General features: G+C 37.6%; 1 protein-coding gene across 8 annotated transcripts in view; it reads left to right on the forward strand.

Annotated features, from left to right (window-relative positions):
- The window catches only part of SEMA6A (semaphorin 6A), a 151,779-nt gene that overhangs the window by 66,615 nt on the left and 63,663 nt on the right, over positions 1-21,501 (forward strand). For 3 of the 8 annotated variants that reach the window (XM_006023984.3, XM_006023985.3, XM_025204611.1), the window contains exons 1-6: positions 2,796-5,441; positions 7,786-7,903; positions 13,508-13,568; positions 15,249-15,311; positions 16,182-16,283; positions 18,914-19,004. In XM_006023984.3, coding sequence (XP_006024046.1) covers positions 5,342-5,441; positions 7,786-7,903; positions 13,508-13,568; positions 15,249-15,311; positions 16,182-16,283; positions 18,914-19,004 — 535 coding nt within the window. In that variant the 5' untranslated portion in view covers positions 2,796-5,341. Of the gene's footprint in view, positions 1-2,786; positions 5,442-7,785; positions 7,904-13,507; positions 13,569-15,248; positions 15,312-16,181; positions 16,284-18,913; positions 19,005-21,501 lie in introns of those variants that run through there. The other 5 variants (XM_006023983.3, XM_025204609.1, XM_025204608.1 and 2 more) reach the window with 4 other exon arrangements.

Here is a 21,501-nt window from a genome sequence, read left to right on the forward strand (position 1 = left end):
TACCTCGACACCCTTTCACTTCCAGGTGTATTTGCGGGAAGGTAGCTTGTGTCCCTTTTGTGCAGCTATATATATTCAGTTTCATTAATAGAGTCAGAGATGTTTATGGTCCTTGGGCCACTGGATTTCATCTAGTAATTCATGAATTACATCTATTTTCTACAAAGATAGCTATACTTAATTTAAAGTATGTTTGCGATACATAGGGATCTAGCAGTAGTGATGCAACACAGACCATAATTAGCAACACCCACACCCCCAAAAAATCCCAATCCTATTTTACATTTTGACTTTACTAGGAATTATATCTTGATTGATTGAGGGTTCAGCTGGGCCCTAGCAGTTAAATAGGACATTCTCTATGGCTGCAAACAGACATCACATTTATCTTGGGATAAACTATTGTTTTCCCAAAACAAAGTGCAGTCTTGCAGATATCCATGTCCATTGTTCCAGGATAAATCCTAAAAAAGTTTCTGGGATGAGAGAAAGTAACAGTTTATCCTAGGATATTGCAAAGTACATCTATACAGTTATCCTGGTACTGTATCATTGAATCAGTGGAAGAAAAGTGGCACTGCATTCAGCTGCTCACTAAACCCTGATTAAAAGTGTAATGTTTGTACACACCAATTTTAGGATATATTTGGTCTGGGACAAACACAGGACCATCTTATCCAGGGACAAATGCAACATCTGTTGCTAACTTAAGATGAAAGAAAGCATTTTAATAGTTACGTGTATGCAGCTTATATGGTTTTATGCGTGCTCTCAGACAAAACTATCTTAGGTTTCTATAAAGTCTACTAAGTTGGCACTTCCTTTCTTATTTTTCAATGAAATACATACAAATTAAGGTAACCCCTTTTTTTAATTTTAAAGGGTACAGCTGTAGTCATCAGGCACTGTGGTAATAGCCAGGTGTTCATTTCCTTAGCCAAAGGGCTATACTGTATGCTGTGCCATTGGACAATCATTCAAAAAACCTAGAAAGCTCAGACAGCAGAAATCTGTGCTCAGCATGGTAGCTCTTTTTTTGGCTCAGATAGTTATGGTTTCTAGAAAAAAAAAATAAATAAATAAATAAATATATATATATATATATATATAGAGCCTTTGGTTCCAAAAAATCAAAGCTTTCTCCTGATACTTCAGGGACAATATTCTTCTCTAAAAAAAAGGAAAACTCCTGGGTGCCAGTACAATGGTTTTTCCCAAAATGAGTTTTACCATGGCAGTGTATTCATCAGACTTGCAGACAAAAACATAATAAGAATAACAATAATGATAATTAATATAAACAATGATGTATTGGAGTACTGTCCAGCCTTGTATTGTTTTTTTCCCAAACAGGAAACCTGCTTTCCATACAAGAGAAAAGATTGGGGGTTTTGGTTTATTTTTTAGTATTTATGCATAATAATGACCAAGGTGCTTGGGGGGGGGCATGGAAAAATATATATATATATGAATATATATATGCATGCCATTGAGGAAACGTCTTCTTTCACTTTCTGTGTGTGCATATGTGTGTGCGCATGTGTGTGTATATATGTGTATGTGTATGTGTGTGTGTGAATCTATATATCTATATATGCATGCCATATGCATGCCATTGAGGAAAAGTCTTCTTTCACTGCGTAACCCCATTGAGGTTAAAGAAACAAATCAAGATTCCACAATATCCTCGCATCAATTTATACTTGTATTAGTATAGGATTTGAATAAAACTGATCTGTTATTTGGGGTTTTTTCAGATGTCTGAAAAAGCCATACTTAATGCTCCAAATTCCATAAGCATAATGACTGATTATACCTTGCATTGACATAGAGTCTTTCATCTAAGTGTCCTAAAACCTTTACAGTACTGTACTTCAGGAGTTTGCTAATGACAATAATAAAGAATAATAATAATGAAGAAACAAAGATCACTTGTTAAAATTACTATTTTTTCATTACTGGAACATAGTGCACTTTTGGTGAGTAGCAAGAGCTGAAGCTCTTAGAGCAAGGCCCCCAACTGATGTAAATTAGTATAGCATAACTGAAGTCAGGGAAACTACACTGATTCACGCTAGCTGAGAATCTAACCCTTGATGTTTACAAAGCAATTATTTGGAGATAGTACCTGTACTCACTGGGCGTCACCATCTGGCTACTTGTGCTTCATCAGATGCCACATAAGGAAGGACATTTGGTTAGGAAGTAGCTTCATCACACTTGTAAGTCAAAACACTTCCCTCATTCCCAGGAGCCCAACTAGAGTGGAGGACTTGCTGAAAAGGGAATTTATACTAAAAATAAACATAACTATATCTATTTGGCATCCTTCTGGAATTCCACTGACATTGGACAAAAATCTGGCTTGTAGTAGGAAACCAAAATTCTTTATTAAATTAGGATAATTACATTCCAGGAAAAGATACACTGAATAGTAATTTCACCACAAGCCTAATTTTCCATTGCTTTATAGATGCAAGCATGTATGTCAATGTAGACAGATTCTAAAACATCAAGAACAGAGAAAGGAGCTTTTTGCATTCACTTCATACAAGTGCAAATGATTTAGATGAGGTGTAGGAGAATGGAGAATCAAGCTCTGTGCTTATTAGAAATCAGTGAAAATACCCTGAAGACTGACAGAAGATTTGCATGTTAGAATGCCTTTGCAGCAGTAAAGCTTTTAAATAGCAAACACGAATGTTCCCTAGTCTATTCTTTATTTTTATATAAAAAAGAAGCTTCGTTCATTAACCTGTGCTTAAACTGACAGAGTAAGGAAAATGGGTAGCATAACAAATTAATTTGACCAGAGGCTTTCTTGTCTACATATGTATATGGAATAGTGCAAAAGATTGAGGGGAAGGAGGTGATAATCATAGCTTCCCATAAAAAAAGTTTTTTGAAGCTCTAAAATGGAGAGTCCAAGATTCATCAATCCTTCATTAATATTTTTCCTCATAATGTACTTTTTCAATAGTTGATTATAGGCTGATAGGGCATAATACAAAACACCTATTCTTCTGCTGTAGAGCCTCACCAGAAGCCATGTTGAGTTTGAATTATCAGCCTGCACACTGATATGGTGGGTGAAAAAGGTTTAAATTGAAAAAGTGAATTGCCTGATAGATTTCTTTCAGCTAAATGGCTGTTCTTCTACTGTTCTGTAGAGAAGAGTTTTGCATTTGCCAAAAGCAATTGCAAGAAGGAAAGAACTGAAATTTGTTGATATATTAAAGCGGTCTACTTTGTTTTCTCACTTCGCAATCCACTTGTAGAAACAAGTCTTTAAAGACTTTAAGGATAGCAAAATAACATTTCAAAAGATCTGTGGGAGGAAAGAGAATTAGGCTTTAATTCTTCTTTTTTTTTATCTGGTCTTCAATGCAAATCCTGAGGGACTCTCTGTTTCCATGTATAGTTATTATTGGTTATTTCTATTTTAGTAACAACTATACATGATCTCATTAAAGATCTAATTTCACTAAGCATTATAAAAACATAGTACAAGGACAATCTCTGTCCCAGAAAGCTCACAATCCATACATGTTAGCGACAATTAAAGAAATGAAGGTAGGAAGAGGAAAAGCAAGGTAGTGGTCATCTCACTTGTCTCCAGTAGTCACAGCCCAATCCAGGCCAGGATGCCAGATGAAAATGATTCCCCTGAAGCTTGTAGACACTGCTTTCTCCTAGTATGCTCTCTTTTGCATGTAGTACATATAGCCAACCATTGTCTGTTTTATGTTTTACTTATTCTTGCTATTGTATCCTTGCTATCCTTGTAATAAAGACAGCCAGCTGAGGAGTCACTTGGTCATAGAATGGCTCACATCAAAGTTTATTTTCTCTGGGTTCAAACTTTAATTAATAAAATACAAAACTAGGCAAGTTTTCCAATTTGTGTGTTTGAATAATAATAGGCAAACATGAGAATTCAATAAATCACCTACTAATAGCTCTTAGAGACTCCATGGCCATACAACAGAGTTGCTATCTCAAGTCTTGTTACAGAAGCTGCGATTTTATTTAAAATCATATATCTGATAAGGCAAATTAATAATTGTGACATTTCTAGTTGGATAAATGATTAATAACCAGCTGTGCCTGTGAACTTATAAGTTGAAATGCAAGTCTCAAAATCTGTTGATGCTTTTTTTGGCATGGAGAAAGTAGGTATTGGTACCTAATATGAAATGATGTTGCAAAGGACAAGTTAAGCACTTTGTTGAGGCTTTTTTGGCATGGAGAAAGTAGATATCAGTACCTAATATGAAATAATGTTGCAAAGGGCAAGTTAGCACTTTGTTTGCCAAATTAACTTTCAAAGACTGTGTAGGTTACCAAGTTTGACTCTCTACACATAAATCTTTCATGATTGACAGGCTGCTCTAAAATAGCTTTGTTGAGAAAGATAATCTTTGGCAGGCAGCTTCAGAAGTTTGAAACTCTGGAAGGGATGAAAAGAAAACCCCACTTTTGCATTGAAATGGATTGGCACCTCTGTGAAATTTGCCTGGGAATTATAAGCTATTTACTGTATTCTGTGTTGTTTTCTTTTACCATGTCGCCTGTGGTTCTTTTTATCTTTATGGTATTTTGCACATGGAATGTGAAATAGTGAAACATTGGGGTGAGGGGGTGGGGTGTTATTAGAAAGTTCTGTTCACTCCTGTTTTATTGCAGGTTGGGAGTATTAGTTTTATGGTACCTAAATTTATGGGTATATATTTTATGGGAAAGCCCAATGACATGTTCAGTGTGCTTCTTCAAACGCTCTCAGTGTTTCTGCTTGATTCACAACTTTGTAGGGTATGAATCAGTCCCTTTCTATAACTCTTAATCACCTTTTTAACCTAAATAATGTAGTGTGGCTTTTATTTATGGTCGGTGTCATCATCTTCATTATGTAAACCTACTCAAAGTAATAGCAGAGTACTTCCCTAAAAACTGCTTGTCAGCCACTGATTGGCTCAAAAGACAGAGTTTTTTTACTGGGTATAAGCAGCTGAAACAAAATATACAGGCAGCTCATTTCATATTTAAGTCAAAAGCAAGTGTTGGCACCACTGTGTGATATGGACAAGTGATGCTTGATGTCAAGATGTGAAATTGAAGGGAAAATAGCCTGGCAGAGTAGTCCCTTTTTTAAAATACACTTTTTTCTTAATTTATAGTGAGAGGTCAAGGAAGAATGAGAGTTCCCTTTGTTATTTGTTGACCATTCAAGCCCTGCTTTCTGTGTGTGTAGTGGTCAAATGGAATTGATAGAAAGCCCTTGTGCCCTTATTTGTCTTCCACAGGGTGAAGTGAAGAAGTAAAGTCTCCCAGCTGAACTACTATGAGGTCAGAAGCCTTGCTGCTATATTTCACACTGCTACACTTTGCTGGGGCTGGTTTCCCAGAAGATTCTGAGCCAATCAGTATTTCGCATGGCAACTGTGAGTATGAAAAGCCCAACACAGTTATTTTTTCACATGCCAAGGAGGAATGTACTGATCACTGGGTTTCAGAACTACAAAGCTTTCGTTGATCTGACGTGAACTGTGTTTCTTCCTGATGTCTCATCAGATCAGCCAATATACATTCCCAGAATGATAAAACTAGAGCAGAATACTTCTGCACTAGTCTGTGATGGCTGAGTGGTGAGCTGCTTGCTTTCCTTCCAAAGGAATAACCTACACTTGTCTTTCTGCAATGCAGTCAGTCCACAGTTCCTTTTTCTATCAAGCAGCAAGTAAAGGATGTTTCTTTTTCATGAACAGATATTTCTCCCCAGAATTGCAAAAGCAGAGTTACTGAGCACCAACTGCATGCCAATAAGTATTGAGTGTAACACTCCAGGAGATCTATGTTGCAGTGGACCTTGAAGTAATTTAGTAGGCCTAAATAAATAACCAAATTTGTTTTCTCAACCTCTGATGGATCTTTCTCCCACTTAGCCCTTGGACTCTTTGCAGTAGAGCCAGGTGAAAAATTTGACAAAGAAAATATAGTCAGTAAAAGCCAGAAATTTTTGCAATAATATTTTTTTAAACAGACAGTTGGCAGCCTGACAGAAGCTAACACATGGTGCTCCCAGTCATCATTAAGACATAGTGGACACAGTGTAAGGAGCTGGCTTCAGCCAAGACCATAGTTCTTCACTGTTGTGGTTACCTTAATGAATTAAATCTTAATTATTACTTCTGGCCCCTGTGTGCCCAGAAGTTCAGGGTTGGTGTACCACTTCTGAATTTATGAAAGTGCAATCAGCAATGACAGATCAACAGTGTTAATCCATGTTGAGAAATAAAGCTTCTACTTCTCTGTCATGAAATGCTTAAATGAGAGACTGCAAACATGTAGGCCACAACTCTTGAGAGCAGTAAGATTAAAAAGGAAAAACAATGTTTAACAGAGGTAGACTTTGTATTTTAAATATTAGTACTGTCAAGTAACTCTCGGTCACAAAAATTAACCTTCTAAACATACATTTCTTTGATTTTTGTTAATCTATTTACCCAGGACTTCTCAGTAACTGGTTTTACACCTGGGCTAACGAAGCAGAAAGGTATGAAGTGACTTGCCTAAAGTCACACAGTGAGTCAGTAGCTTGGTTAAGATTAGTGAAGAGGACTCTGTTAGAAAGAATTAACAGAAAATAAGAGCAGTAGCCTAGTCTTTCAAGAAATAATCCCTTGAGTTAGTTCCATTTATCAAGGGAAAACACATTTTGAGGAAGGGTTAATGTTTGGCCAGGTGCCAGTTATTGCTGCATAATGAGCATGGACAATACTTATGCTGTCTGGAGCTTGTCTTATTTCTGCTTGCTCTTACCTTCTGTGTTCTGGGGGCTTTTTCTGATTGCCTCTCTTCTTGGGAACTGGTTGAGTAGCCTTTGTATCTACATGCTACCAGTATACATGCATTAGAAAAGCACTGAATAGACAGACAAAGCTCTCAGTCAGACATGTTCTCAAGCTATCTCTTATTGTAGGGTCTGTATACAGATTGCATATGTCACATATCCATTAGTGCACATTGAAGAGACCATCAGAGTGGAGTGAATAAGTGCTGTCACTGCCTGTCAGAGTTGGGGGTGAAAGTTGGCTTACTCGTAGTACATATCTGGACCACGGCTTTCCGTTGGCATTGTTGTCCAGCTGCCAGGAAAATTGTACTACCAGACATGTTGCCAAATAATGCAGCCACCTTTTTTTACTTAATAAAGTTCAATTCATTACTACCTACAGCTTCTAAAAAATACTTAGACCTGCCCTATAGTGGTAGACCAATCCTCTAGGAAACAGGTGTAGCTGACAGTTTTGTACCTAGCAGTGCCAAGTCTTTTGCTCTAACCACTTACCAGCCCAGCCATTGCAGTGATTGATGGACTACTGTAAAATAGCTTTGTCCTGAAAGATACACTTGGCAGGCAGCATCCAGCATTTAAAACGCTGCAAGGGATGAAAGGCAAACTGTGTGAAAGTGCTGAGTACCTGTATGCCAAGAGCTTTCAGAGCAGTTCTATGGTCTCAAAAATCACAATTTTTGTTTTCTAAAAACATAATGACTTTCTCTGTGACAACTGCAAACAGTGTTTATAACCTCAGTGAGCTATGCAACCCACTGTGCAATTACTTTAGGACCCCAGACTGCTTTGTGGGGGAAAGAGAGAGCGCAAGAGCAGGAACTATATATTTTGGTAGTGGTGTTGGTGATGGAATATTCCATGTTAAGATGATTTCATTATGTGATCTTCTATCCCTCGTCTTTCTCCCCAATCCCATTCCCATCTCACAGATACAAAACAGTATCCGGTGTTTGTGGGTCACAAGCCAGGACGGAACGCCACACAGAGGCACAGGCTGGACATCCAGCTGATCTTAATAATGAACAGAACTCTCTACATTGCTGCTAGGTCAGTACTGCTTTGCTGATTCCCTTCTTGCTTCTCTGAGCAAAAGTAGATATTCTGAATTCATTTCTGCCAGACATTTATTTTAGGATGTTATCACATCTGGAGGACATCACACTGTCTATAATACATATGAAAAGCCATGTTAGTTAGTCATCTAACACAGTTCAATTCTGAAAGGTACTGAGCATGTGCAGTGCTCACTTTAACCCATCAGTGTGAAAGGCTCTGAGTACCCCAATTAACTGTTTAGCACCTGGGAGAATAGAGTCCATAATTTATTTCCTTAAAGAATTTCTGATTTTGTTTGAGCGTACAATTAATTACATATTTTGGAAAACAAACACAAGTGATCCATTGTGTGCATGAATACATATTTGAATAAGAGTAATTAAAGTTTAATGTTGCTTTCCAGGCATATTTTGTTGTAAAACAAAACAAAAAAAAGGAGAGAAATATTTACTGCTGTTCTGTTGAACAGCGGACAAGGTTAACTGAATTTATTTTCTGGATTTCTTTTTTAGCTAAAGAGGTATATTGGCACAGCACATGCATTATTTTGTGTAAATTGGCATAGCACTATCAGATGCCTTGGGAGCTACACATAGATATCAGTTGTAGACCTCACACAATTGTATATAAACACTTCTTTTCCCCCAAACATGTAAACTTTTTAAAAGTAGCAGAGGTCTTGACTTAGTGTTATTACTACACTAAGTATAAATGTCTCAGAGTGGTGCCTTGCCAGCAGCTACATAAGGAATACAAGTAAGAGCAGATAAGTCAGAGTCATTAGGGGTGTATCTACACAAAACGTTTACTGCGCCATAGGCTAATTAGCTGCTTAGTAAACATGGTGCATCTACACATGTGCCCCTATTAGGCTGGAGTAAACTAATTAACTCCACAGCACAGTAAATACAAGTACTATCCTGCTCCGAGATTTTTTACTCTGGAGCAATGCATGTGTAAACACTGCCCCAGCTGGCTGGGGCACAAGGACACTTCAGTGTTGGGGCTGTCTGTTGGCTAGTCCTGCTCTGGAGCACCCTCATGCCCCAGCCAGCTCCTCCACAGCACGTTGAACCAAGGGGAGCAGCCTCAGGCTGGCAAGGACCCCTTGCTAACTGGGGCTGTTCCGACCAGGCTTAATATGCCGCAATCCTGGGCGCACGTTAAAACAGCGCACCTGGGAGCAATAAACTCCAGAGCAATAAGCACCAGAGTGAGCCTTAGTTGACTGATTGCTTACATTGAAGAGTAGAATTGTTGAGTAAGGAAGTGACATTTTTAAATAGCCACTTTTTCTGACCATGTCTGCATTTTTAAGGTGCCTCATCAGTGGAGAAAGTTTTGGATTTAACTGCTAAGCTTATTTCTCTCTAACTGGTTTTCATGATTGGTTTGCCTTTCCACAGTATCTTGTAGTTTCTTTATGATTCTGCAGCAAGTTCTTCCCAAAGTCACCATCCATTAAAAAAATGTATACAGTCTTGGAGCTATGACAGTGTAGGGTGTAGGAGTTTTAAATTAAGAATATAATTTGCTAAACAGGGCCAGTTTATCTTTTATTTTTTTAATATAACCTTCCTTGACAGTCCCTATATGCTGTTGGCCTGATCCTTCCATTTGCTTTAACCGTCTCCTAAATATTACAAACTGTGCTTTGGATGTTTGCAACTCCAGCCCCACAAAGCACCAGGTCTCAAACTCTGATGCTCAGCAGGGCAACACATTGCACTCTTATAAGCTTCATATCTTAGGAAAGAGTGCACAGCCCCAATAAACACCTGGCCATGCAGCAGTGGGATAGGGAATGGAACTGGCAGCTTCAATATATAGTAACCCCAAACCTTTTACCTCTAACAGGCTGTAGCTGCTGAGATAGCTCTTGATGTGTGAACACCCAGTATGGTTTGTTTCTCCCCAAGGAGTGTTTTGGGCTGGAGGACTCATGCTGTGAATGCACTCACTGGTTATACCTCTGCCAGTTGTCCAGTCCTAAACTTTCCTTTCACAGTCTTCTGCCGAGAAGAAACATGGAATTTGGCTTTCTGGCACAGAAAGTATGCAGAGAGCCCTAATAAGGGCTTTCTACTCTGTGCCTCCCTGTAAAAACACAGCATTTATGTGTTTTGGTCCTTTTGTGGTTATGTATATGTAAGAAAGAAAGAGTGGGGATATAAGGTGGTGGTAGGGTTTTCTTCTTTTTTGTGATTAAGTTTCTTTCTTTCTCTCTCTCTTTCTCAATTGGCAAATTATTTGCTGTGAACATTAAGGAAAATCTGCTTTGTTCACTTTACTCTTCTGTACCCAAAGTTTATTCCCAGGATAACTTGTAGGTGCACAAGTAATTAAAAAAAAATCTGTGTGTATATGTGCATGTGCACATATTCACGGAATATATAATAAATAACATGTATACGTACACACATGCATATATAAAATGTTATAGTCAAATAGAAAAGTGCTCAGTTATTACCAAGAACTAACAACCTGCAAAAAAAGAGCTAATCCATTTTAATTTCTACAGACACAGGAAATCTTCTTATAACTTTTTTTGTTTCATAACTTTAAAATTCTTAAGTGGATACTTTTCCTTCTCAAAATCATATTGAAAAAAAAATCCCTGCTGGGCTGAGCAGCCTATGTAATAAATGCTAAAATTCAAAGGTCATTTTTGTCTTCAAGTGATAAACTCCAGAAAATGACTCATCTTTCATAATTAACAGGAGTGAAAGTTTATACCTATAACACTGCATCTCCTTTAGTGGTGGCAATAAACTTGTAGACTGAAGCAAATGTGAACACAGTCAAGGGTGTTCATTAAAGAGCTTTGTAACAGGATTAATTAAAAACTGCAGTTAGCATAAATCCCTTAGCTATGATATCAGATGCTTCTTTTATGCTGTTGGGTTTTTTTTTGGTGTCTAATTACAGTGATGCTAAGTTTACATTCATGCCCCACCACCTGAAGAGCAGTCAAAACAAATTATTAAACATTGAGGTTTTTTGAGAAAATCAAGTGCTTGGTTTTCACTCTGCAGTCAGTTTCCTTGAGGAAAAAGGAACCAACTCAGATATGAGATCACCTAGCAAACCACTACTGATTTGACTGGCATAAAACACAATCTCTGTCGGTTGCCTGTTTGTGCAAATGAGGCAGGAGGGTCTGTTTGTGGCTTCTGTACTGACTGTTGTAAAGCCACCACAACATATTTTCTAAAGAGTTCAGTGCAAATTCCAGGCTGAATATCCAAATTGGCATAACTCCACTGCTATACAAGCTTGACAGTCTGTCCCCTCCAGATGTAAAGGGAAAGCCACAGAATCACATACATACACCTTGCCTGAAGTTCACCGTCTCCTCTTCCTGTTGCCTTGTTTGGTGGTTGTTTTTGTTCACATGATCTGTCACCTCCCATATGTACGTACAGAATGGTTCACTGAGCCCCTGCCATACCAGAATGATCCCCTCCTCCTTTGCGGTTATTATACATTTCCAGACATTGCACTGAATGACCAAAGGTCAGGCTCAGCCAGTGTCATTATTTAAATTCTCTTCCTCCACAAGATTATGCCATGGCAACAAAATTCAGTTCTGCTGACTGGAGGTGGGAAAAACGGAAGCACTAGGATTAAGTCAATTTGTGTTAGAATAACTTAATTAGCAGAGAGCTATACACATACCACAGCCAGTAGGTACTGGGAGTTAGGCAGCATTGGGGAAGGAAAGGCAAAACAGTCCCTTATTGTCTGTAGTTAAAGAACTTTCACAAGCATTTGACACTTCTTTTCATTTTTGCCAGCACTGTGGGCAGCTACGCTTTAAATGTGCTACACGTGGAATGATTTACACTTATCTCAAAATCACATTTCATCGAGGTAATTCCATAAATTGGCATCTGAATTCTCCTTGGAGCATTTGATAAGCCAAGAGGCAAATCACTTAAAGGTGCCAGGGTTTGAGCGGTGCTAAAGTGGCTCAAGTTTCTGTCTGAATTGTACCACTTTATTTTTAATTGTTTTGTTTTAAAAAGCCCACCACAAACCAAAACTGATAATTAACACAAAAAGCTGTGCCAGAAGAGGGCCAATTGGAACACTTTTTGAGGTGTTGCCAATGCATAATAAGCAGTTGTTAATTTACAATTCAGATTTTTGCTTCTACTTGTATATAGTAGCACCAATAGGCACTAAGAATATTCTATATCAAACAGAAATGTTGTAGTCATCTGTAAAGCCAATATCAAGCTAATAAGTAATTTTATTCCAGCACTAATGCTGACCGTAGCTCCACCATTAAAGTCAAGTGAATAATAAGCCAAGGCATTAAACCTCTCTTGAAAGTAAGTGACAGTTCTGGTTTGTACTGAAGACTGAAGAAAAAAAACCCTCCTTGGTTTGGCATCTTATAAAGCAAACTGCCTCCAGTGCAGGGGGAAAAAGTGGATTTTTTTAAAAGCCAGTTTCCATTAACAATGCTTCCTTTTCTCCACGTGAGAGAAGTGTTGCTTATTATTCTTCTTACAGCATAGTGTTTTGCATCTGCTTTAGTTAGAGGCTAATATTGTTTCCCCCAAACCTGCTAAAATGAAGTTAATGTTGAAAGCAGAGACTTTCAAAATGGAAACAGTCTGCATCCTACTTTCAACAGACTCCTATGGAGACTCCTTTCAAGCTGTGGATCATTTTCCAGCTGCACAACTTCCTCCATTTTTGAAAAAGCCAATGTTATTTCAAGGAAAAATGAGTTTCTGAGTATTTTTCACCCTTCCTCCCCAGTTTGGCGCAGCTCCTACTGCTTTTTATTCATTTATTTGTTTTAAATTCTATGCCCCAGACAAAAATGTCCTTGTGTTCAGCTCTAGCAGAAGGGGAATGTTTAAAAATATCCCTCTACCTGTGTGCCTTAGTCTGTTTCCTATTTCTAAAGAGTGACTGGCAGCTAATTGTAGAAAAAGCCATGTTCTCAGCCAAACAGGAAGGTGAACACAAGCAAGAACTGTAAACTTCTCCAAGGGCATATTTTAGAGCTTAATTTGGCCATCAACCTGTGAAGAGAAAAATGACTTCTGGAAACAATTTTGTTGCTGTCAACCTTTTCCTTTCCATTTTGTCAATCAAATCAGCATGGCTGAAATTGGAAGCATAATTAAAAAAAAAAAAGCGTTAACTTCCCTTTAACCCTGAATGAGTAAATATGGCACACTGAAAACCGTCCCAAGAAGCTGGCAAAGGCTTGTCTAAGCAAGGTTGTAGATGATTTGAGGATGCATAAAAAATCAGCACAACAAGCCTGAAGAGATTTGGAACTAGTTTTTCGTCCTAAACCTCATGCATACAAATAATTTTAGGGTGGAGAAGAATTTTGATGTAACTCTTTTTTTTAGAATTTTCCTTCATCTTTAATGTAAAACAAGACAGCTTGTATACACTGGTACATTATCAGAAGAAGCAGACTATGCAGTCAGTAATGTTCTGTTGTACGGTCCCTGGTCTTTTTTGTGTGAGCTATGGGTTATCTTATGGGAGATAACTCTTTCAGTGGAAAATGAACTGTCTGACTACTTATTTGACTTTACATTCATTTATCTTTGTTTACAGGGACCATATTTATACTGTTGATATGGACACATCACATACAGAAGAAATTTATTTTAGCAAAGTAAGTAGCTTTTATCATCATCCTGAAACCAAGGACACTAGAAAAGGCAGACAATAAATAGGAAGAGGACACTGTTTCAAATAGCTTGCCAGCATTGCTGTACAAACTATAATAATCAAGTAAGATGGCATTACTAATCATATTTGGGGAAAGCTGGAATAGCAATCATGTCCTCTGTGAATTTCTGATAAGTGATTTAGCTGAGTTGATAAGTAATCCATCCTGAAATACACTGAGGTCCCTGGTGGAATATTCATCAAACATCTATTCATTTGTATTCTGTATCTTTCTATAATTGCTATACCATACTAATTAAGTGTACTGAAACTTTCTTCATAAAAGGCAAACTCTGCATATGTCTATATTGCCTCTGTAGCAATCTCAAGACCACCACCAAGAAGCCAACCATACCCACACCCCTATTGAAAAAATGTTCTGTGGTCACCATAAGTGCAGTGCCAGGTGCGCCCAGAATTGCCCTCAGATTCACAGCTGAGACTGAGATCTCGAGAGCATCCTTGGGTACATGGCACAAAGCAAATATACAACATTTTTTAGCAAGCAGTAAATGCCAAATTGGAGGAACTTGAAGGAGCTTGTTTCTGAGTGGTGGTCTCTGGATCACTGTGGAGGTAGTACAGATGTACCTGTAATTTTCATGTATAATTTTGTAGTTAGCTATACAAGCATGCAAATAAAATATTACTTTAACATCAGTTGAACCAAATCTGCGTTATATCCATGGGAAATTATAGCCAAATGAAAAACAATTTTGCTTGCATTTCTCTCCTGTGTGTTAACATGAATGTTGCTAGATATGGCCTCCTACTAGATTCTTTGTATTGCATGTACATTCTCTGCTAAGCTGTCTTGTCACTCTCCTTTTTTAAGCTATTTTGAAATATGTTCTCTTACTGTAAGCTGCTCTGAGCCTTTGCTAGGAATAGCAGCATATGAATTAAATGAATGAATGAATAAACAAACAAATTTAAGCTCTGAAGTTTTCAATCAAGTTTTATAAAACTTCAAATCATTAGATTTGACTATTCTGCACTCAGGTACTTGGAAAGTTTAGGACAGATTTGATAATTTGGTAACAGTAGTCTGTGTATAATCCAGTTCAAACATATACACACAAGTCTTCCAGGGGAACAGTGTTAGCAGATAAAATCTTCAGTACTTTGATAGGTAGAGGGCTCTCTGAGCCTGTTAGCTGACTTGAAGTGAGGAGAATTACCTGAATTGGATGTCTTTGTCTTCTGAAACACACCTTGCCAATGCACATACTTTGATTTGATAACTAATGAGTTTATAGTCCATTAACAGCAATTTACTTTGCAAAACAACATCAAATTATAGGAAATGATGAGAAAAGAAAACAAAATACTTTTTAAAATGTGCGTACATTTAAAAAATCAGCTTGTTGCTAAGTTCACTTGTTTGCAGGCTTTAAAAATGAGATAGGTTTCTAGTTTAATGAATAGATAGCAACATAAAATTAAGTGAATGTTCTGCATCACTGGTCTTTCATTGTTATGGTGAATTAATCACAGAGAAAGGGTGCAGAAAGCTTTCAATAAATATATGTTCAGCAGCTAGTCTCCCCTAGGGAACTCTTACTTCTGAAATCAAATGCAACAACCTCTGGGCTCTAATTGATTTCTTTCTTGATCCTTGCAGAAATTGACATGGAAATCTAGACAGGCTGATGTAGACACGTGCAGAATGAAGGGAAAACATAAGGTAGGCAATTTTCATTTCTCCTGCAGCTGCCACTTTAGTTTAGTTTCTTGACTATTATCTCAGGCTGTTCTCTGTGATGTAGAATGGATCATGCCATTCACTTCTTTGCTAGTAATTGCTTTTTCCATCAACTTATTGAAAGCTTTAATTTGCAAAAATAGTTTGCTTTTAATGTGATGAAACATTACGACAGCAGCCACAGCAACATCATGACATACTTGGGAGCACTGAGGATTATGGACACAATGGTAGATAAACGGACATTACCTAATGCTGTCTCAGGTAGCTACCTGCTGCTGTCCTTTCTCTACTTGGGGTTTCCTGAAGAACAAATACAAACCCCTAATAAGAAGTGTGTGTGTTCATAGATGCAGAGGGACTGATCCTTATCTCATATCAGTGTACTGGAGTGTAAACTGTGACTAACATTGGTGAGATCAATATCTGGCCCAGAGTTTCTGGAGCTGCTCCCCCCTCCACTACATCAGTTTTACTTCCGTTTGCTTCCTTGACTAAATAAGATGTGCAGCTGTCTTAGAACAGCAGATGTGAGAAGTGAGTCAGCCCTCAATCTTGAGCAAAGCTACAACTTTCAAACAAAATGTATCTATAAGAGAGAGAACAAAATCCAAACTACAATGTAAATATAATATCTAGGTTCCTAGCAACCATTTTTTAAATGACTAGAATTTTATTTCATTGCATTTCGTTTTCTGTCAGTTAAAACATTGTTGAAACAAGGCCCAGAATATCACAATGGCTACTGGCCAGTTTCATTTTAGATATGACCATGAAAATCAGGGCACGCAGATAAAGCCAGATATCCAGAATGTGCTGACTAAAATAATTTTTATTACTATTTTTCTTCAGGATGAGTGTCATAATTTTATTAAGGTTCTCCTAAAAAGAAACGAGGATACCTTGTTTGTCTGTGGAACAAATGCCTTCAACCCTTCTTGTAGGAACTATAAGGTATGCATGTCTTCTTGGGTTTACAGCTGTGTTCTTACAAGTTATGTATGTACTGTGACTGTAGTCAGGAACATGATATGCATCATTCAACATCACACAATTAGTCTTCACTTACAATATTGTTCAAGTTTCTGAGATTTGTCTGGATTGATGTAGACACTTCTTTGCAGCGTTTCCAAATTCAAGTATGTTGCCGCTTGACTTTCCTTCATAGTTGCAATAACATACAGTTTACTTCACACACACGTTAGTTTTCCAGATGTTCTTAAGCATAAAGTTTACCTACCATGGGCACATTTTAAAGTGGAGTCCTTAAGATCTAAGTATCCTGTTGGGACAGACCATTTTGAATCCATCTCTTGTCATGTGTCCAGTCTTGAATCCAGTGTAGAGCTTAGCTTTACAAAAATGTTATGTTTTTACTGCATCAGTTTGTGGGTATCTAAATACTTGGGAACCTGTGCAGGATTCCATGGGACTCTTCTGAAAGTGATTGATAGCAGATAACCACAGGGAAATGTAGAGGGGGAGAAGAAAGTGAGGAAAGTTGCCCACAGGCAGGGAACTAAGACAAGCAAGAGTGCCCTTGTCCCAAGGGCTATTTCTAAACATTATTCAGAGGGAAGGAAGATTCAGTTGGTATTTATAAAAAACAAAAAACAAAAACCTGACCCTCCTTATAATCGAGTCAGTGGTAAAATTTCCATTGACTCAAAAGTGCAGGATTGGGCCTAGAAATGTAAAGATAAACTGAAAACATCAGTAATCAAGAAAACAACTATGTCCATATCCACAAAGTCCCTAACTCTCACCATCCTTTCTCTGCCACACTGGTTTATCCTCCACATCTTAAGGCAGTGATGAAATCACCTTAAGGTGGCTGAAACAATATGCTGAAACTGCATATGCTAAATAATAAAATCATCCACATTGGTTTATCATCTGTGATGGCTCAAACCTAGAAAGACCTATCTTTTTTTCCCTTTCTGTATAGGAAGTTTTTGTTTCAGGGACAAGTTCCTTTCCTCTTAACTACATAATGCAAATTCTTCGTATAAAGGTATCAATGTTTGCACTAGTCTGGGAACTCTCTTCTCTTTTTTCTTCCCAGCCTCTCAGACACATCACACCATATTTTCCCAGAATGCAGCTAGGTTTCCTGTTTCCAGTTCTTTGTTTAATTATTCTAGCACTGCTTGCCATTGCTTAGCCCTCAATACAATTAATGCTGCTAACAAATCCCAAGTAGTCCCCTTGCTGGAAAGCTGTCTTTTAGTACAAATACAAATTTTTCTTGGCATCCTAATGTGAGGGATATAAATGGTCCTCTTTATCCTTTCTGCAGATGTTTCATTCCCCATGATATATGGCCTATGCTGATTTCTTCACCTGTTGCCATGCTGTCAGAGCCTGCATGGGTAATATCTCTGGGGGCCTACAGAAGGTCACTCAGACACCTGCACTGACTTTTTCTGAATATATTTCTAGCATTGTGGATGGCACCAGGGCACTTGAGACATGCCAAACAGAAGATAAGGGCCATCCCTCTGTGCTGCAAAGTGAAAGTGCAGATGAACCTGAAATGCTTTGCTTCACATAGAGGAAACGAACTCTGGAGCACAGCTCATTTCCTTTTACTGTCACTTTAAATGCTTTTCCATTTAAGAGTAAACACAACTGATTCCCTTCAGAAGATCTTGATAGAAAGGATACATGACAGGAAACAAATGATGACAAATCGTCCATTGAATGACTTAGGTCTCATAACATATGAGCCAAAAGTTGATTGGAGTAGCTTGATGGTGCTAGATAGATTATTTCTCACGCACTATGATTTTGTACTCTGATTTATACAGTATGTATTGTTCAAGTAAGTTGAATAGGTGGGAGGAATTTTACCCCAAAATCAATCATTGATCTTACTAGCTCTGCTATAATGAATCTTTAAATATATACGATCTGGTCCTTTCCCTGTCATTTACTGAAACCTCTTGGACTTCTGTACAAGGTTTAGCTGGTTATTTGTATAATTACCAGTACCTTATGCTGAATTAATTTCCCAGGGGTTTACACTTAAGTCTGACATTTTACAACTACTGCACAGATTAATTCTTGCTTGATAGTAAGAGGATTTTGTCTATGATGCATGCTTAATGGATACAGGAACGCATGGAAAGCAAATATTTCCAAATATGGAAAGCAGAACAAAAAATTGTGCAGTAATGACAATCCCAACCTTAGATGGGCAGAATACAGAGATAGTAACCCCAACATTAGGTGGGGGAGTTGTACAAACCAAAATCATCCTGATCTTCTTTTGGCTAGTATAGCCTGTATATCTTAGGAATGTTTGTCAGAACCAAAGGCCTCACAGGCCTTAATAGTTCAATAGGACGTTCGTGAACAGATAAACAAATCAGTGAAGGAATGTGTTAGAAGGGTGTCTATCTTAATGGGCACTCCTTCCTCGATAAATTATATATAATAACATTTTGCTTTGTTCTTACCTCACAGCCAGAAACACCTCTCCGCTCTGAAATGAAAACCATCATAAGTCATAATGCGGGTGACAAGTTCCTCTTTCTTTTTCTTGAAGAGATTTAAATTGGGGTATTTTGGATTTTTTTCAGATGGATACACTGGAGTTCCTAGGCGATGAGTTTAGTGGAATGGCAAGGTGTCCCTATGATGCAAAACATGCCAATGTTGCACTGTTCACAGGTAAATAAGGAGGAGTAAGAATAACCCATTTTTTTCCTTCTTCTGAGGTATGCTTGCCATAGTAAAGTACCTCTCATCTGAAATGCTGATTCTAAAATGTGGCAATGTGAGTGAGTAATGACTCAAAACAGGGGCATAAGGAACGCATTAGTGCAGGAAGCTTTGCATGCTGTGGGATTAACTTCTGTACCATAAACAACATTGCCTAAACCCTCCGTTTCCTGACTCAATATTTCAGTTTTACTGGATTCACGATAATAAAGCAAAATAATATTAGGCCAGATCAGTGCCAGGTAGAAGTACTACCCCTATTACCTCTGTGAAAACCAAGGACAAAACTCATATTGACTTTAGTTGGAGCCATATATGGTCTCATGTTTCTTTAAAATGAAGTTGGCCTTCATAATGAAGGCCAATTCAGAGCTAGGTTGTTGTGTTTTTTACTGGGATTGTGCCCTTCTTTGAATCCAAAAAGGAAGGTGAGGTGATGGTTTTTTTAAAAAGAAACATCTTACTGTTTCAGTATCAGTTGTGGTACAAGGAGAAAATGTGTTAATTCAATAATAATTTATGCAGCATGCAACAGAATGCAATTAGCTCTAATTTCTTTCATAGTTAAAAAAGTAAGTGCTTATAAATGGGATTAATTTGGACCATTGATTATGAAATGGTATTTTGGTGTCTTTCCTTTATAGATTCCTAGTTAAATTGTTTCATTATTGAAATTGTGTTAGTGTGACCCCTCACTCACCCCGTGTCAGTTTTGGCATGCAGTGGAAGTATAGACCCCTCTATGATGACATCACTGCCTCTTTTGAACAAGTGTTTTGCTAGAAAACAGTGACCAGCTGCTTCTTGACAAAAACTTTTTAGAAATCCATATGGAAGTTGAAATGTTCATAAAAAGTTCAGCCTCTCTTAACCAGATATCAGTGCTTCACACAAAAGGTCACAATGCCACCTACAGTGTCTGAACTGACGTGCTGTTAGATAAGGAAGAGGTCCTATAATGGTGTAATTTAATTTCAAAATAATAATAAGCAATCTCTTAATAAGAGAAGGATTTTGAATGCTGTAGAATCCCCTTTCTCTTTATCAATTTGTTCTTGAATCAATAGACTTAAGGAAGACTTTTTAAAGAAACCCTGTGTTCTGTATTTCAGATAGCAGCTTCTGTGAATTAAATACCGCTCCCACACCCTAGAAATGTGCCATAGAAATGTCTTGCACATTCTTATAGTATGCTTTCATTTTAAGAATATTCCAAAGAGTAAGATATAGTGCAGGTTTCACAAATTAGATATTTGAAATATGAGGTTCTGTGTTTCAGGACTGACCAGTCCTCCTAGCTATCTCGCATAGAATAGCTTAGGAACAGCCCATGAAAACACCCAACATGACAAAAATGGATGAAACAGCATAAAGAAAAGGAAGGAACTGACAGTCATATTCTGTTGGATCCCTATTTGCAGTAGGAGAGGGGAGGAAAAGGAATCTACCAAACACTGCGCTGAAGGAACAATTTTAAGAATTAGAAGGAGAGTCAAAGGAGGAAAGAACTGTGGTAGGTGACAGGACAAGATGTCAATCAGGAGGTCAAGAAGAGTGAGGATACAGTGGAAATGTGGGCAGAAAAAGGTCATTAGATACTTTGGTAAGAGTAATTTTAGAGTAATGGAGATGGCAGGAATTAGAGTAGAGAGGGTCCAAGTTGGAACTGGAAGAAAGGAAGTAGTAAGCAATTGTAGAAGGGTGAATTTTTTGAACAGTCATCAGTGAAAAATTCAGATGGCAATTTATTTTGCAAAACTGAATATTCACAACTTGTGTTGTATTCATTAGTTACATAAATCATCTAATGAGAGAAGAGAAACAGTAGTTTCCAACTTATATAACCAGCCAGTTTATCGTTGACCATCCACATCCCAAACAGTTTCAGTGACTATCTTTCAAATAATCTGAAGATCAACAGTTATTCACTGATGAACTCTATGAATCGGTTGAAATACAAAATTTAATGTAAAGCTGACTTATCTGTACATAATTCAGAATTAGAGTTAAAATGTATCAAACAAATTGTTATAAAATGGATCAAGTAAATTTACCAAGACTTGTATTGGAAAGTTATGAAGAATGAATCCCCAGGAGCACCATTCATAACAGCCAGGGTAGTTACTCTAGTTGACCTCCTTCTCTTTTCATTTGCATGTGTGACCCTTCTTACTATATAGCTATTACAGCTGATGTGTGTGGAGTGTAATTGGTCAAACAGGACTTAGCTGGAGAAAATTAATATGTGATTATATTGAAATAAGATCAGAGATCTAAAGCTAAAAACATATAGTTTTCTATTTTTAAGTTGATTTTATTTGTCTGTTTTTATTGATCTTTCCCCCCCCTAAGAAAGCAAGACTAGTTTTAAACAGCAATATTCTGATTGGGATTGCATAGCGCAAAAATAAGACTGTAGATCTGTTTTTTCAAATCTTGTAGGGAA

The sequence above is a fragment of the Alligator sinensis genome, unplaced genomic scaffold, assembly GCF_000455745.1.
Source record: "Alligator sinensis unplaced genomic scaffold, ASM45574v1 scaffold609_2, whole genome shotgun sequence".
Taxonomy (NCBI): domain Eukaryota; kingdom Metazoa; phylum Chordata; order Crocodylia; family Alligatoridae; genus Alligator; species Alligator sinensis.